Source organism: Micromys minutus (assembly GCF_963924665.1).
Source record: "Micromys minutus genome assembly, chromosome: 6".
In the NCBI taxonomy this organism is placed as follows: Eukaryota; Metazoa; Chordata; class Mammalia; order Rodentia; family Muridae; genus Micromys; species Micromys minutus.
Window position 1 is genome coordinate 11988127 of NC_137975.1, and position 17387 is coordinate 12005513.

The window sequence follows — 17387 nt, forward strand, 5'->3', positions numbered from 1 at the left end:
TCTGTCTGAGGAAGTGAGCTTGCACAGTCCAGGGTGCCAATTACGTTCGGAGGGATTGCTGGTGTGACTAATCAGTTGTCAACCTGTTGGAACTTAGAATCAGCACGGAAGCAAGCTTCTGGGCGTGGCCTTCTGGGCGTGGCTGTGAGGGATGGTCCAGACTAGGTTAACAGAGTGGAGAACACTCCCAAAGTATCTGTCGCTCTGCTGTTTGACTGCAGCTGCAGCGTAAGCAGCCACCTCATTATCCTGCTGTCCTGCCTTCCCCATCGTGATGGAGTGTCCCCTCGAACCGTGAGCCAGAGGGAACCCTTCCTCCTTACGTTGCTTTTGCCAGGCATTTGATCACAGGACTGATGTAAATCCCTACAGCAGGAATCCAGGCCCCAGCATCTCCCACACTTGCCTCTCACCCTCTCCGTTTGCCTTTATGCAGAAGTGAAAGTGCACCATGGGTCAAGACCATCCTGTCTCCAAATCCACACCCAGACCAAGGTTTGACTCGAGGGGTGGTAGCACTCTGTCCTTACGTTTGTGCGATAAGTTTAAAATTATACTGTTTCACATCTGAGTAGATCAGATTTTTTAGGAGAGCATTTCTAGCTGCAGCATTTCTAACTGAAAATACACAGGAATTACTGGGGGGCAAGATGGGGATGTGGTAGGTTGTTTGCAGGTGTGTGGGAAGCCCTGGCTTCCATGCCCGGCACCGCACAAACCCAGTATAGCGGGGCACATCTGTATTAGTAGCACTTGGTGGGTGGAGGCAAGAGAATCAGTAATTCAAAGTCATCTTCAGCTACTTACAGAATAAGCCAGCCATGGTTTTACCCTCAGTACTCGGCAGATAAGAGGCAGGAGAGTCTCAGAGTCTGAGCCAGGCCTGGGCTGCATGAACCCATCTCAGAACACACACAAAACAGCAAAAAGGGTTAGGAGGAAGAAGAGATCCCAAGCATACACTGCAGACGGGTAATCAGCTCTCCGCCTGTGGGCAGACAGAGAAAAGGGGGCCAAGGCATCCTCAGTTGAAGTCGATGTCCGAACCACTGCAAATCAAGCTCTGGCTCAAAGGGTTGTCATGGCGCCCTTGGTCAAGATGAACGACCAGTCAGCAGTCCCTCCACCTGGTCTGCCAAGAAGAAACAGTTGCTGGAAAAAACGAAACCAGGACAAATCCTGAGTGTCAGTGTCTCCAATGAAGCATTAAGAAGACTTGAGCCAGTTGGTGGCCCATGCCTTCACCCCCAACACTTGGAAGCCTTCTCTGAGTTCAAGGTCAGCCTGGTGACAGAGTGAGTTCAAGATCAGACAATAAGACTCCACCTTAAATAAGAGACATACAGCAAACCCTTCTAACTCTCTGGGGTGCGGAAAGGGGCTTCCAAATGCCATCTTCCGGCGTAGAGACAACAGCTGTGATCTGGAAGTCCAGGCTGCTCTTACGGATGCTGAGTCTGCGTGGGCCGGCCTGTCAGCAGTTAGGCAGGGGGCTGGAGTCGTGGCTCATACCTTTAGCCCCACAACCTGAGAGGTAGAGGCAGGTGAATCTCAACACATAGTTCCAGGCTAGCCTGAACTACACTGTGAGACCCTGCCTCAAAAAAAAAAAAAAAAAAAAAAAAAAAAAAGATCAGAGAGAGGTAGGTGGAGTTTGGGGTTGGGGTGGGTGGACCCATCTTCACTGCCCTACTATTGGCTGCCAGACGCAGGAGAGCAGAGTCTTTGCCTTCAGTCCTGTGTCCACTGGTGACACCAGCTCCAGTGCATAGCTCCAGTGCTCACACAGATGGTCGCATGGGACAGAAAACAAGGCCAAAGTCATGAAGCAGAGCAAAGGGCGGGTAGGGAAAAGTGGGGGAGGACTGGGATGATAATGATGAGCGTCAAGGGGGAGTAAGCAGAATGCACGGGGGGGGGGTAAGGAGAACGCAGTGTAGACGGGGCAGTAAGCAGAACTCATTACAGACATGCATAAAATAGTCAAGCAACAAGGTCGGTGTAACAGTGAAAAGTCCTGAGGGAGAGCGTGTGAGGTGACTAGGTGACACGCGTCATGTGCATTGCTGGAATATTCAGGAAAGGTGGGGGTAAGGCAGGAGGGACCCCAGTGCAGGGCTTATACCCTTAGGGGTACTCAGCAACCATGGTTGGCTTTTTACTCATTCACCCCAATATTCTGAAAGCTCCACATAGGTTCTCTGAGCTCCTAACGAACTCTCTTCCCTCCTCGGGTATGGCTGCCAACTGGACGCCACGAGATCCTTGATTCTTAGAATCAAGAACCAAAAGAAAAAAAAAATCACTTCAAAATTAAGTAAGATCAGCTCTGGAAATACAGTTTTCCAAAGCTTTACACGGGGCAGGAGGCAGTTATTTTGGTTAATGGGGAGTGTGCTTGTCACACGAGTGTGAAGACCCAAGTCGAATCCAAGAAGCCACGGGAAGCAGGAGCACACCTGTAACCCCAGTGTGCTTGTGCAGAGCGGGGGTGGACACAGAAGAACCCCTGAAACAACTGGGCTGCTAACCTGGGGTACACAGCAGCAACACGTATCTCTGCCTCAAAACAAAGCGTAAGACCCGAGAGCCATAACTTCTGACCTGCGCATGCATGAAGTGGCACATGCATACCTGCACTCACAAGCGTGTACGTATGCACACCCACATCACACACAAAGACTTTAAAAAATTGTAACATCCTTGGAAAGCCATGGTATTGAGCAAAAACAGGTGAGCATATACATACAGTTAAGCATGCAACATGCACGGGACAGCACACACACACACATCCAGGCAAGGGTGCACACACACACACACACACACACACACATCCAGGCAAGGGTGCACACACACACACACACACATCCAGGCAAGGGTGCACACACACACATACACACACTCACATAAATAAAATCTAACGCACTCATACTGCCTGCATGCATGCAACCGCAACAGAGGACAACTTTTGGGAACACACCCTCCTTCTAAATGGTTTCCAGTGACAGGATTCGGCTCAGCAGGTTTGTGTGTAAGTCACACCTGCTAAGCATGAGTGACGCTTATTAGCATAAAGCTCTCTTGTCCGCACAGGAACTGTGTGCTTCAGCTTTGTCATTTCACTTAAATACTCATCTAAACTTGTTTTGCTTTTAGTGTGTGTGTGTGTGTGTGTGTGTGTGCATGTGCACACATCTATGTATGAGTACATGCATGCCACAGCACATGTGTTTAGGGTCAGTCTGTCCTTCATGCATGTGGACCGCGGAGACTGAACTCAGCTTGTCAGGTTTTGGTGGCAAGCTCCTTTACCCAATGAGCCATCCTGCCAGCCTGCATTAAGTCGGTTTCTGCCCGGTGAGACCGTTCAGTGTGTAAAAGTGTTTGCCTAACAAGTCTGATGGCCCGAGTTTGATCCCTGGAACCCATGCAAAGGTGGAAGGCGAGAACCGATTCCCCAAAGTGTGCCCACTGATTCCCATAGCACACGGTGGAGGCTGTGCCCGTGCAGGCCTACCATGTGAGCATGCGTACATGCAAATGAGCCCGTGCAGGCCTACCATGTGAGCACTCGTACATGCAAATGAGCCCGTGCAGGCCTACCAAGCACATTTCTGTCGGTGGAAATGGGTGCACTGAATAGGCAGTGTAGTTATCTGTAACACTTTACACGTGTGTCCGGGTAGCACAGGTGTGTGGCATGTTTACTCATCGAGCCATAGTGCTCTAGCACACCCACCTTCTTCCTCTGAGACTTGGCCTCCACTGAACCCGGTGACTGCCTAGCAACCAGCCAGTGCCAGCGATACTCCTGCCTCCATCCACTCCACCGCACTCTGGTGACAGGCGTGCGCATGGCCACACCCTGCGTCTGACACGCGTGGGAATTCAAACCCAGGTGTGGTGCTTGTGGAGAAACTGCTCTGCCCGACTCATCTCTCCCACATGGACAGCTTTATGTCAGCGAAATCTTTAATTGGCAGGGCCGTGTGTTAGCGCTCGAGTGTGATTATCTTCAGTGTTTCATCTGTGAAGAGTGAAAATGTCTCCCTCAGGAGAGATGAAGCTACAGTGATTGCCTGTATTTATACTTGTGTTTCCCAGCCCGTGGGGATTCACCGAAGCAACGTTTGATGCCGCAGCATCTCTGCCAAGAACGAGTAACCGCTAAATACTGAAAAGTGTAAATTTTTTTTTTATTCAAAAAAGCCTATGATTCTTTGGAAGTGACACAAGATCAGTTTCCAGGGATCAGACCTCAGTCCCCGTAACCTCTGTAAAAATATCTATCCGCAGGGCTACCGCTCTCCCCGCCCACATTCACATTCGGCACCGGAACATGAAATGTTCACTTCCGGAAAATGGGAGGAGTGTGTGTGCTCAGTGGCATCCCATGTCCCAGGGTCCCCTTACACAGAGAGTGGGTGTGCGCCTCTGAGACCTGGCTCATCCCAGTGCCACCAGAACCAGCGGCCCAGAGCCACAGGAGATGGCCCTTCTGAGCCTTCCCCTCTTCTGCTAAATTAAGAGTCACCAGGAGTCCGCAGAGGTAGCAGGCGCCGGCCCCATGTTCTGGGACACAATTTGAACTGGTCACATTTTTCAGAAGAAAATGAACAGGCCTATGGCAGGTGAGACATGGAATGCCCAGTCAGAAAAAGCAAACTCACTATGGGGTGCAGGCCTGCCCCCCCAGTTTCCTGACTAAGTACGGGTGCTGAGGAGAAGCCCACAGCCAGCACCTGGCTGGCATTTAAATATGAAGTGTCCCGCTATCTGTACAAACGCCAGGAAGCTTGGTTCAGCCTGTCTGGCCCAGGTGAAGTTCGTCCTTGTAACTCTGCTTCGAAGCTACAGAAGTTTATCTTTTAAAAAGGAAGAGAAACAGATTGTTTTGGCTTTTTTCAGTGTTACCTGAGCTTAGCATTTTTATTTTCCTGTCCACTTCTAAACTGATAAGAACTGGCGAGGAGTCTTGCCAGAGACCCTCTTTCAAAAACTCTAATAAGATGTTAATTCTCTTTTCTTTTCGAGACAGGGTCTTTTTAGGTAGCCCAGGCTGGCCTTGGGCTCAGGCTACCCTCCCTGCCTTACCTTCTGGAGTTCTGGGACTGTAGGAGCACCACCATGTCCTGCTAATGTGAAGCATTTTAATTTTCCAACAAAAGAAGACCGTGTCCTAGAACAGGGGGAATGGGCCGCTGTGGCAAATACTCTTTCTTGTCATCACAACTCAGAATTCTGGTCTCCAGCACTATGACCCTAGAGCTGGTGGCGGTCACGGTTTGGGGGGACGCAGACTCTCCAAGCTCCTGGCAAAGTTAACGGATGCATCACACAGACAAAGGTGACTTTCTCTGCCAGCCACTGACGCACGGACATCTGTCCCATCTCAGGAAGTGATAGTGAATGCAGCTGTGGAGAGCGGGGGCCAGCAGGGCCACCTCGGGCTCACACCGCGCTGCAGTGTGGCCCGTTCCGCTGTCCACAGCCTGCTCACAGCAAGCAGCATCGCTCTTTGAAACTCTTCTTGCTCTTGCTGCTTTTCCTGCCGTTCTTGTCCTTGTTTTCCGACATCTTTTTTGCCCGGATTTCTCTCATCAGATCAAAGAACACCTGGCAGTGGGAGGGAAGAGGGAAGAATAAGGAGGGACCACATAGTGGCTGACAAACAGCTCCAGTGACACATAGTCCAAATGTGCATTCATTCATTCATTCATTCATCCATTCATTCATTCATTCAGAGAGGCTCTCCTGTAGCCCAAGCTGGCCTCAACCAGCTGTGCATGGCCATGAATGCTGGTTCTCCCACGCACCACGGGGCCAGGCTCCGTGACATTGGTGATGAGTTCTGTCGACTAAGTCCATCTCTAGCCCCCAAGCTTATGTTTAGGAGCCTGTCTCATTACAAAGCATCCAGAGCACTGAGACTCTGCTTTAATGAAACCCTCCCCTCTCCCAGAAGAAGAACTCTGCTGTTCCACACGGCTGTCACGGACAGGAAGAGCCTGTCGCCGTCCGCCGGAGCTTTTCGTAATTATACAATACGGGTAACCTATGCTTTTGTAGGTTCTAGATGGTGTGTGAGACTCAAACACTCGGAGGGTCATCACCTGAGAGTCTACACGTCCTTTTTCAGAAAGGTAAAGGCTCACCAGGTACAGTCCCTTGCCACTAAGCATGATGCAGTACTTGAGACCTATGTGTGCACACGTTCTCTCACCTCTACACACATGTAATGGTATGAACACATACACACAGAAAACAAATAAAGGGCGAGTCTCTGCTTTGTCCCATGTCACTGCAAAGGCTACAGTGCCATTATAAATGGTTTGCCCCTCCCCAAACCCTACTCTGACAGCCACCAAGAACAAATGTGGGGAACCAGGGGCAGGAACGAGGAAGGCAGCTCCTGAACTGGAGAGTTGGGGCAGCAGGAAAGAGAAGCCTTAGCCCAGTGTTCCTCCTCACGCACCCCCAGCCCCCCCCAGCCCCATTCCACCCTTCACCCCACCCCACTGCCAAGAGGAATTTTATCAAAAGGATGAGCCACTTCGCGCTATCTCCACAGGCATTATCGTTTGTCACGGTTTGGGTTTCGCCCTCTGTAACCAATGATCACCAAGGGACTGATTAAACCCGGCCAGATAAAATGTGCTCCCTGCAAAGACACACTGGAGATTTCCCACAGAAACTGGAACCAGGACAAACAACACTGGCTTTTCCATCTCCACTGATTCTCAGAGACAAGCCAAGGGGAAGAGCACGGGCTGGGGCTGGGGTGGCAGAGCATGGCCCCGGGGGATCTCCAGTACCCCATAAACCAGGCATGTGGTGCACACCTGTTATCCTAGAACACAGGAGGCAGGGTCAGGAGTTCAAAGTCCTCCTCAGCTATGTATTGAGCTACAGGTTAGCCTACAGTAGAAGAGACCCTGTCATTTCTTTTTAATAAAAAAGTTAAAACTAACAAAGAGAGAGGGGGGGAGAGAAAAGAGAGACAGACAAGTCATGTGTGATGTCACGGGTCTAGAAAGGTTCAAAGTTCAAGGCCAGCTTGACTATACAATGAATTTGAACCTAGCCCGGGATACACAAAGTACTGTTTCAGAAACAAAGCAAAACCAGATAGCTTTCCTGGGATGGCACTCGTATGAGCTTACCATAAACCCTAGGCACCGGGAAGGAAACCCCAGTGTCTCTGCCTGAGCTCAACCCCAGTTTTGTTAGCACAGCCATGAGTCCAAACCACAGACTTTGGTTTCATCATGTGGTAAAAGGCAGGGAGGCCTGTGGGAATATCCTGCACTGTGCCTGGGCTGAGTGTCCCCACAGCCTCTCTGAAAGGAAGTGTTTACTGAAGAAAACTTACTACCCAGTACAAGTTCCTGCTGGATCTTACCTGCAGGTCAAAGGTTGTCCAAGGAGAGGAGGGAGAGATGACCATGTGCTCCCGCCCCCCATGAGATCCCAGAGAGATGATTCTAAGCCCCTCAAAACACAACATCAGCATTTTCATGTTGGCACTGAACTCACAGAAATCTGCCTGCCTCTGCCTTCTGAGTAGTGGGATCAAAGGCCTGTGCTACTATGACCAGACAGCCTTCTGGGTTTTTAAAACATAAAGCCTCAGGCCAGGCATGGGAAGAAGTGACCAGCCAGCAGTGCACCTCGTCTCAAATGTGCACCCACTCCTCCAGAGCTGAATGCCCCATGTTTCCCTCAGCTGGGAAACTGATAGAAAAGAAACAGAAGTCTGAGCATCCCAAGAAGCAACGTGAGAGTTCAGATAACAATGTAAAGAAAATGCAGATGCTAAGTAAATCAGAAAGAAAGAAAGAAGGAAGGAAGGAAGGAAGGAAGGAAGAAAGAAAGAGAGAAAGAAAAGAAAGAAAGAAAGAAAAAGAAAGAGAAAGAAAGAAAGAAAGAAAGAAAAAGAAAGAAAGAGAAAGAAAGAAAGAAAGAAAGAAAGAAAGAAAGAAAGAAAGAAAGAAAGAGAAAGAAAGAAAGAAAGAGAAAGAAAGGTCAGGAGAGATGGCTCAGCAATTAAGAACACTGACTGCTCTTCCAGAGGTCCTGAGTTCAATTCCCAGCAACCACATGGTGGCTCAACCATCTGTAATGGGATCCGATGCCCTCTTCTGGTGTGTCTGAAGACAGTGACAGTGACTCTTATACATAACATAAATAAATATTGAAAAAAAAGGAAAATGCAGATGCTGGGACGTGGCTACTGGGAGACTGCTTGTCAGTCATACGTGTAGCCCTGAGTTCTACCCTGACACCTTAAATCAGGGGTGATGGTCCACTTCTTACATGAGAACTCCAGGTCAGTCAGAGCATGAGACCTTGTCTCAATAGACAGATGACAGAAGGATGGGTGGATGGAAGGATGGATGGATGGATGGAAGGATGGATGGATGGATGGAAGGATGGATGGATGGATGGATGGATGGAAGGATGGATGGATGGATGGAAGGATGGATGGATGGATGGAAGGATGGATGGATGGATGGAAGGATGGATGGATGGATGGAAGGATGGATGGATGGATGGATGGATGGAAGGATGGATGGATGGATGGATGGATGGATGGATGGATGGATGGAAGGATGGATGGATGGATGGATGGATGGATGGATGGAAGGATGGATGGATGGATGGATGGATGGAAGGATGGATGGATGGATGGAAGGATGGATGGATGGATGGAAGGATGGATGGATGGATGGAAGGATGGATGGATGGATGGAAGGATGGATGGATGGATGGATGGATGGAAGGATGGATGGATGGATGGATGGATGGAAGGATGGATGGATGGATGGATGGATGGATGGATGGAAGGATGGATGGATGGATGGATGGATGGATGGATGGATGGATGGATGGATAGATAATAGGCAGGCAGACAGATAGACAGAGTGAGCCAGGGAAATGGTGCAGTGGATAAGAAACTTGCTGCTAAGCCTGGCAACTTGAATTCAGTTCCCTGGGACCCACATGATAACCAAGAACAGTGGATGACGGAACACAAGTCATTGTGCCCCAGGCCACAGAGAGCACTGACCCCTGCTTACAGCCGGGTCCTAGTGCTCCTTTGGGAGCACTCAGCCTCCCTCCAGAAGCAGCTAGCCAAACAGCTCTCCCTGGTAGGGGACAAAGGGGAAGTGACATCCCATAGCACGAGCCTGGGCCACAGTGTGGACTGAGACAGAGAAGAGGTTCAGAGATCTGTGGCTGAGCATAACTGGGTGCAGACACAGCCCTTCTGCCCGCCCCGGCTCTGCGCTGATTTCTCAAGCCCAGGATGTGAAGTAAGAGCCCACACCATAGCCTGTGAAAACGGAGTGAGGTTCAGCTGTGAGGCCCGAACTTCAACTGCGTTTAACATCACTGAACTGTGATGTAAGAGCGAAAACCAGCGGGTGGTCATTTGAGTACAACCCTGGGTTCTGTCCCTAGCACTGCAGAAACCGGGCACTATGGTGCACACCTGTCATTCCAGCACTGCGAGGGAGAGGGCTGGAGGCTGGGAGGTCAGAAGTTCAAGGTTCTCCTCCGCTATATATGAAGATCTAGGCTAGCCTGTGTGTGACTATCAAAAAGACAAAAAAGGTGAACAAAACAGAAAATGACATGCCAACTGTAGTGAACCTAGTCTGTAATGCCAGCACTAGCAGGGGGACCGGAAGTCCAAAGTCACCACTGCCCACGTACCCAAGCTTGAGGCTAGACTGGGGGTGTTATGAATCCCTGTCAAAAAGAAAAAAGGGGGAGGAGGAGGAAGAGAAAGAGAAGGAAGAGGAGAAAGAGGAGGAAGAAGAGGAAGAAAGGAGCAGGAGGAAGAGGCGGAGGAAAAGGCGGGGCAGTGGTGGCAGCAGCCGCAGTGGCTGATTGGTCAGGAGAGGTGCCACTCTTGCAGAAGACCTCAGTCAGTTCCCAGTACCCACATCACACAGCTCACAACTACCTCCAACAGCTCCAGGGGATTCTATGACCTCTTCTTGCTTCCATAAGTACCTACATTCACATGTGTGCATACCCCTACACACACACACACACACACACACACACACACACACACACACACACACACCCAGAACTCACGCTACCTTGTCCACGTTGGCGCGCGTCTTCGCGGATGTCTCCACATACTGCACACCCCACTCTTCTGCTTTGCCTCGGGCCTCATCCACAGGCACCTGCCTCCGCTCCTCCAGGTCAGACTTGTTGCCCACGACCAATAGTGGGATTTTGTCCTCCTCGGCCTTGACTCGGAGGATCTGTTCCCTGGGGATGGTGCACAAAAAACAGTGTGGTTAAGAAGGGAAGAGGCTGAGGCACTGAGCTGGGGGCGTGTCTCCACACAGCCTGATGACCTGAGTTTGATCTACACCCTGCGTGGTGAAAACCGGCTCCCACAGGTTGTCCTCAGTCCTCCACGTGTATGTGTGTATGTGTGCCGGTGCTTTGTTTTGTTTTAAAGCTACCATGTGAAGTCAGCTGCCAGTGAGCCTCAGCGTTTACAGAGCATCTAAAGAGCCCGGCTAAAGAACAAAACAAATCATTCCATTGGGGAGATTTCAAAAAGGGTCTCTACCGGCAGTGGCTTCTCCAGGCTGGCCCTCGGCTTTCCTCCACCACGGTCATCTGGTGCAGATTTCTCTGCCCTACACTCATAAAGAGATGTCTACACAGGAAGTCAGGAGTCTGAATCTCAACAGGGTCCCCCAATTAACAGGGGAAAAGAAAAAGGTGGAGAGGGACGTTCAGGAAGGAACCTTTGTGAATCTCGGGGTGTGGCCCGGTTGGCAGGGAGCCTCCACTGCAGTCTCAGAGCCCCCAGTTCCCTCAGAGCGCCCTACAGACAGGCGTGGTGCTGCATGCTTGTAAACCCAGTACTCAGTGGAGACAGGAAGACCAGAAGTTCATGGTCATCTTAGCTACATAGTAACTTTAAGGCTAACCTGGGCTTCATGAGACACTACTTAAAGCAACAACAACAAAGAAAACAAACAAGCAAGCAAGCAAACAAACAAACAAACAAAAAAACCCCATCAAACTCAAAGCAACAGCTCCCAAGAAAATGCTTAATAATTCCAATACAGGCACAGGGAGAAAAGAAGGCAGCGTGTACGTATGTCCTGTTTTATTTTCGGGATGGTGGAAAAATCAGATTATGATCATAAAAATGCTATACACATAGAAATATCCTGAATGCTCAAAAAAAAAAATCTACAGAGGCAACAGCTCTGTGCACACGCTGCAGCTGCAGAAAGCAAGCCAGAGACCACAGGCGTGACCAGGTGTCCCGCCTTAGCATCAGCCTTCCCTGCCCCCTTGCCATTTCCCTGGCTCACCGAGGCCGCCTTCCAAACCTTGGGAAATGTTTAGCTGACTCTCTTTACCTTTGGTCGGTCATCTGACCTCCACAAGAAAGAACCTGTTAGAACTTGGCCACTATCAAGATGACTCAGCTAGGAAGGGGGCTTGGCACCAAGCCTCACTACCTGATTTCAATCCCTGGGACCCATGTGGCAGGGGAGAGCTGACTTTCCCAAGTCCTCCCCAACTTCCACACATTTTCTGCAGTACAAATACACATCCACGCACACACACATGAACACACATATGTGCACATACATTCACACACGTGCACACACATGAACACACAGGTACACACACATGCACACACAAATGCACACATGTGCGCACATGTGAGCACACATATGCACACACATGAACACACGTGTGTGCACACACATGAGCACACATGCATACACACATGCACACACGTGTGCAAACACAGTACCCTACAGAAATACTAATAAAAACATTCTTAAAGATGAAGAAAAGGAACTGGGAAGATGGCCGAGTTAAGAGCTTGTTCCCAAGAACCCACATAGAAAGAGTCAGACAGGACAGCTGGCAGCAGGCCCTGTGTTCTCGGCACAGGGAAGGTGGAAACAGGAGGATCCTTGGGCTTGCTCACCAGCCAACCTCACTACTTAAGACACTACCTCAAACAATGATGTGAACAGTGAAGACAGTGAAGGTTGACCCTTACACACACACACACACACACACATTCATATAGTGGCTGGAGAGAAGGCCCCGTGGTCAAGAACACTGGCTGCTCTTCCTGAGGACCCACGTTCAAGGCAAAACGCCAGTACACATACATAAAAATAAGTACACCTTTTAAAACATATGTGTGCAGAAATCCTAAAACATGGGTGCCCAAAGAAACAAAAGCAATGGCAGACCAAACAAGACTCAGAGAACCGAATGGCAGAGTTATCACCAGAGCCCGACCATCAGCAGCCCACTCAACCCCGGGCCCCTCAAAGCCCCGGCCTTCTGGCGGGAGGGAGCGTCAGGGCCAGGCTCTCCCCGGCCAAGCACACCTGAACTCAGCTGTGGCGGTGAAAGATTCATGCTCTGTGATGGAGAACACGAGCAGAAAGCCTTCTCCACTTCGGAAGTAGTTGTCACGGATGGCCGCGTAGTCCTCCTGGCCGGCCGTGTCCAGGATGTCTATCTGAACCTCTTCTCCGTCGAGAACCACCTTCTTTCTGTAACTGTCGGCTTTGGTGGGCTCATAGTCTTCTACAAACTGAGAGACAGTCAGAATTAGGGAGTTCAGTCGGCACCCCGTTCTACAATCAGCTTTGTATTCACCAAGAGCCTAGAGTTATTACACCCAGAAAAGACACTGAAGAACACAAACAACCCCCCTCTCTTCCTCTCTCCCTCCCTCCCTCCCTCCCTCCCTCCCTCCCTCCCTCCCTTCCTCCCTTCCCTCCCTCCCTCTCTCCCTCCCTCCCTCCCTCCCTCCCTCCCTTCCCTCGACAGGATCACACTATTGTGCCTCAGGCTAGTCTTGATCTACTGACTCCTGTCTCTGCCTTCCAAATGCTGGAATTAAAGGCGTGCTCCACCATGCTTGGGAACCCTTCCTTTCTTGATAGATCTGAGCTCTATTTTTTTTAAAGCTTTCAACAACAGGGTGCAGGCAGACCGCCCCCATTTTACAGACGAGAAAGGCAAGCACCGAGCAGAACCCTTGGTAACATCACTGTCAATACAGCGTAAGATTATAAAACTAACGACAGCAAAAGAGAGGCTTCAGAGCCTGTATTTATAATGAGCAGAACTATAAAACTCATTCCAGAGGGAATCCGGCAAGAGGAGCCCGAGAATAGCATAAAACCAACGTGGGGGGGATGGTTTGGTGCGTCAAGTGCTGGCCACCAGGCACAAAGACCTGAGTTCGACCCCCACATCCCACTTTTGAAACAAACAAAAGCCAGAGGCTGGAGAGGGGGCGCAGCAGGTAAGGGGACGTCTAGCTCTCCCAGAGGACCCAAGTTCAGGCCACGGAACTGGGTGGTTCCAGGACATCCAGTGCACCCAACACGCATGAGCACCTGCACTCCTATGCACACACCCACACAGTTACACGCCAGGACATGTGACTCAAAATAATAAAAACTAATCTAAAAAAAAAAAGTGAGACATGGTAATATTGCATGTTTATAATCCCATCCCGGGGACACGAGGACAGGTGACACTGGCTAGCTAAGGCCAGCTAAGGTCATACCCAGTGAGTCCCAGGCCAATGAGAGGCCTTGTCTCAAAGACAAGGTAGACCATGTCTGAGGAACATTACCTGGGGACGTTCTCTGGACTCTGTAGGCACACAAGCATGTACACGCACATGCGTGTGCACACCCCCACACGCATCTGCATACATGAACATGCACACACATGTAAATGAATAAGTAAATCCAGTCAAGCACTGAAAGTGGACACAGTGAGCACCTTACTACCTTGAAGTAGAGAAGGCCTTTTTAAACTATGACTCAGATCCAGAATCCATGTTTTAAAAAACTGATAGATTAGATTTCCCAAGAGACACTGCACAGCACAACGCAAGCGTTCCTCTTTAACACACACGGATGGGGGCGTTACCATCTCACAGAGCATCAAAGGCAGCACGGAGACATGCTCACCTCACTAGTGGGCAAGAGAAAGGAGGGAGAGAAAAGAAAGCAGGTGAGAGGGAGAAAGAGCTGCCCTGACACACAGGCTTTGGGGCCAGAACCATCCCACGGAGAGATTTGCCAGCATCTGATAAAATGTTTACTTTATCCTCTGACCCTCCCCACATCTAGCTCCCAGGAATCTAATCTCCAGAAATGCTGGCCCAGAAACCAAGGCCACTGTTGGCACCAAAGGGCATCACAAAGATGAAGGCCCACCCAAATGCTCAACTGCAGTTGGCCACACAACTGAATGCTACAATGCAGAAGGAGAGAGGGAACGCTAAGGCACGCCGGGGGTCCAGAATAGCATCCTGACATCCAGTGTGTCATCCTACAGCAGGTCACTAGCACAGGAGAGATTAGTACCTATGCACAGAAGGATGTATCCCACAAAGACAAAACAAATTCAAAAGCTGCCAAAGAGAAAAACAAACAAATTAGCCCCCCCAAAATGTTTACTTTTGTAATAAAGATGCACACACAATAATTAAATCATTCATGAGAATTTAGCAAACTGTTTTTGATAAAATGCAGTCCCTTTCAAATTTTTTTAATTACATTTATTTAGCATGTGTGTCTATATGTGTGTGTGTATGTTTGTGTATGTGTGGATTTGTGTGTATGTGTGTGTATTTTGTGATGTTTGTGTGTGTGTGTCTGTGTGTTTGTGTGTCTGTGTGTTTGTGTGTGTTTTGTGATGTTTGTGTGTGTGTCTGTGTGTTTGTGTCTGTGTTTGTGTGTGTGTGTTTGCGTGTATGTGTGTGTGTCTGTGTGTGTGTGTGTGTCTGTGTTTGTGTGTGTGTTTGTGTGTGTTTTGTGATGTTTGTGTGTGTGTGTCTGTGTGTTTGTGTGTCTGTGTTTGTGTGTGTGTGTGTGTGTGTGTTTGTGTATGTGTGCACCCTGATCTCCCGTAGAAGTACTGGAGTTTCAGATGCTACTATGTTCAGGTTTGACATGGGCTCTAGGGGTTCAGAATAGGGTTCCCACACTTGCATGGTGATTGTGTTACCCACTGAGTTCTCTCCGCCATGTCTAGCACTGGTGAGGCTAGGTTTGGGGCTAGCCTGAGCAAGCTAATGTAATGATAGTGTGGCTCAAAATACACCAGCCCTATGACGCCCTCGGTGGGTCTTTTTAGGACCAGGAAGTGAGGTGGAGGTTCGGAAGGCAGGAGAATGGAGACTGACTACAACCCACACAGATTATGTGCACTGGAGAGATGGCTCAACGATTAATAGCATTTCCTGCTCTTCTTCATCTTCCATGAGATCTGATGCCTTCAACTGGTCGCCATGGCTACCAGGCACACAGGAAAATGCTCAAACATATAACATGCAAATTAATTAATTAATTAGTCTGAATTATTATTTTTAAGAGAGTGTGTGCTCGCGCGCGCATTCGGGCGCCGGTGACTGCAGAGGCCGGAAGAGGGTACCGGATTCCCTTGAACTGGAGTTACATGAAGATGTCGAGCTGCCATGTTGGTGCTGGGAACTGAATTCAAATCCTCTGGAAGAGCAGCCAACACTTCTAACCACTGAGCTGTCTCTCTATCCCCCCAGATAAATGAGTTAACTAAAAGCAAGAAGCTAAAGATGTGAAGAGGCTGGGTGTATGCACAGCCCAGTGTCACTGTGCCACGCTGGCCCGTGTGAGGCCCCAGGGTTAATGACTAGTATCACCACTCCCCCAACCCTAAAATGAGAGAAGAAAAAGAATGAAAAATGGTTCTGCAAAGGAAGCGAAGGAGATGGCTCACAGGTCTGAGTTCCGGTCCCAGCACCCACACAAGGCGGCTCACAACCGTCTGTCATCGAAGCTCCAGACCAGAAGCCTCTCTGGCTTTCAAAGGCGTGTGACTCATGTCACAGACACAGGCACACACGTGTAAACAAGACGGCATAGAAAAATAACAGCTAAGCAATGACAAGAACACTTGGAAAATAAAGTGGGGAGCGTAACTGGACTTCTTATGCACACAGCACAACGTCCGTGAGCCTGGGCCCCACAATACCAAAGCACAAGTAACAAAGAAGAAATAACCCGGGGCAGTGAGACGGCTCAGGACAGCAGGGTGCTTGCCGCTGAGTCTGACGTGAATTCCATCCCTGGGCTCACATGGCGGAGAAAGAAACTGAGTCATGCAATTTTCCTCTGACCTCCACACGTGCACCTCACATGTCAAACACACACGTGCACCCCTCTACACACACACTCACACACACACACACACACACACACTCTAAACTAGACTTCACTAAAACTTAAAACTTTCAGGGATGGAGAGATGGCTCAGCAGTTGAGTTCTTCCAGAAAAACTGAGTTCAATTCCCAGCACCCACAAGGCAGCTCAACTTTCTGTATACAACTCCAGTTCCAGGGAAGCTGGTGCCCTCTTCTGGCATCTGTGTGTACTACACATATGTGCTGCACAGACATCCACACAGGCATAAAACCAATACACATAAAACATATGAATTAAAATTTGGAACATGTGAAACTTTGATAAATCAAAGGACAATATTAGAAGAGGTGGCACCGTTTGGTAAGGCTGTGGAGATTTCAGGAAGTGGAGCCTTCCAGGAGGAAGTGGGTGACTGAAGGCGGGCCATGGAGTTACTAGCCTGCCTCACTTCCGGTCTGCTCCGCGTGTAGAGGCGTGGCCAGACAGCCCCTGCTCCTGTTGCCACGCCTTCACAGCGGAACATATGGGAGCCCCAGAAACCTTTCCCTTTAAGTTGCTTCTTGTCAAGGTTTAATATCAAAGCAACCGGAAAGTGCCCCAAACCACAGCTTGTTATTTTACATTTTCCTTTTCTTTCTTTCTTTCTTTCTTTCTTTCTTTCTTTCTTTCTTTCTTTCTTTCTTTCTTTCTTTCTTTCTTTCTTTCTTTCTTTCTTTCTTTCTTTCTTTCTTTCTTTCTTTCTTTCTTTCTTTCTTTCTTTCTTTCTTTCTTTCTTTCTTTCTTTCTTTCTTTCTTTCTTTCTTTCTTTCTTTCTTTCTTTCTTTCTTTCTTTCTTTCTTTCTTTCTTTCTTTCTTTCTTTCTTTCTTTCTTTCTTTCTTTCTTTCTTTCTTTCTTTCTTTCTTTCTTTCTTTCTTTCTTTCTTTCTTTCTTTCTTTCTTTCTTTCTTTCTTTCTTTCTTTCTTTCTTTCTTTCTTTCTTTCTTTCTTTCTTTCTTTCTTTCTTTCTTTCTTTCTTTCTTTCTTTCTTTCTTTCTTTCTTTCTTTCTTTCTTTCTTTCTTTCTTTCTTTCTTTCTTTCTTTCTTTCTACAGGGCTTTGCTACAAAGCCCAGGCTGGCCTCTAACTCATGATCCTCCTGCCTCAGCCTCCAGA

General features: G+C 48.9%; 1 protein-coding gene across 3 annotated transcripts in view; it reads right to left on the minus strand.

The window, feature by feature from the left end:
• Window positions 1-4192: 4192 nt before the first annotated feature.
• RALB (RAS like proto-oncogene B) overlaps window positions 4193-17387 on the minus strand; it is a 34704-nt gene continuing 21509 nt past the window's right edge. For all 3 annotated transcript variants that reach the window (XM_080917592.1, XM_080917591.1, XM_080917593.1), the window contains exons 3-5: window positions 12411-12619; window positions 10116-10293; window positions 4193-5616 (exon numbers count right to left, since the gene is read on the minus strand). In XM_080917592.1, coding sequence (XP_080773718.1) covers window positions 5497-5616; window positions 10116-10293; window positions 12411-12619 — 507 coding nt within the window. In that variant the 3' untranslated portion in view covers window positions 4193-5496. The remainder of the gene's footprint in view (window positions 5617-10115; window positions 10294-12410; window positions 12620-17387) is intronic.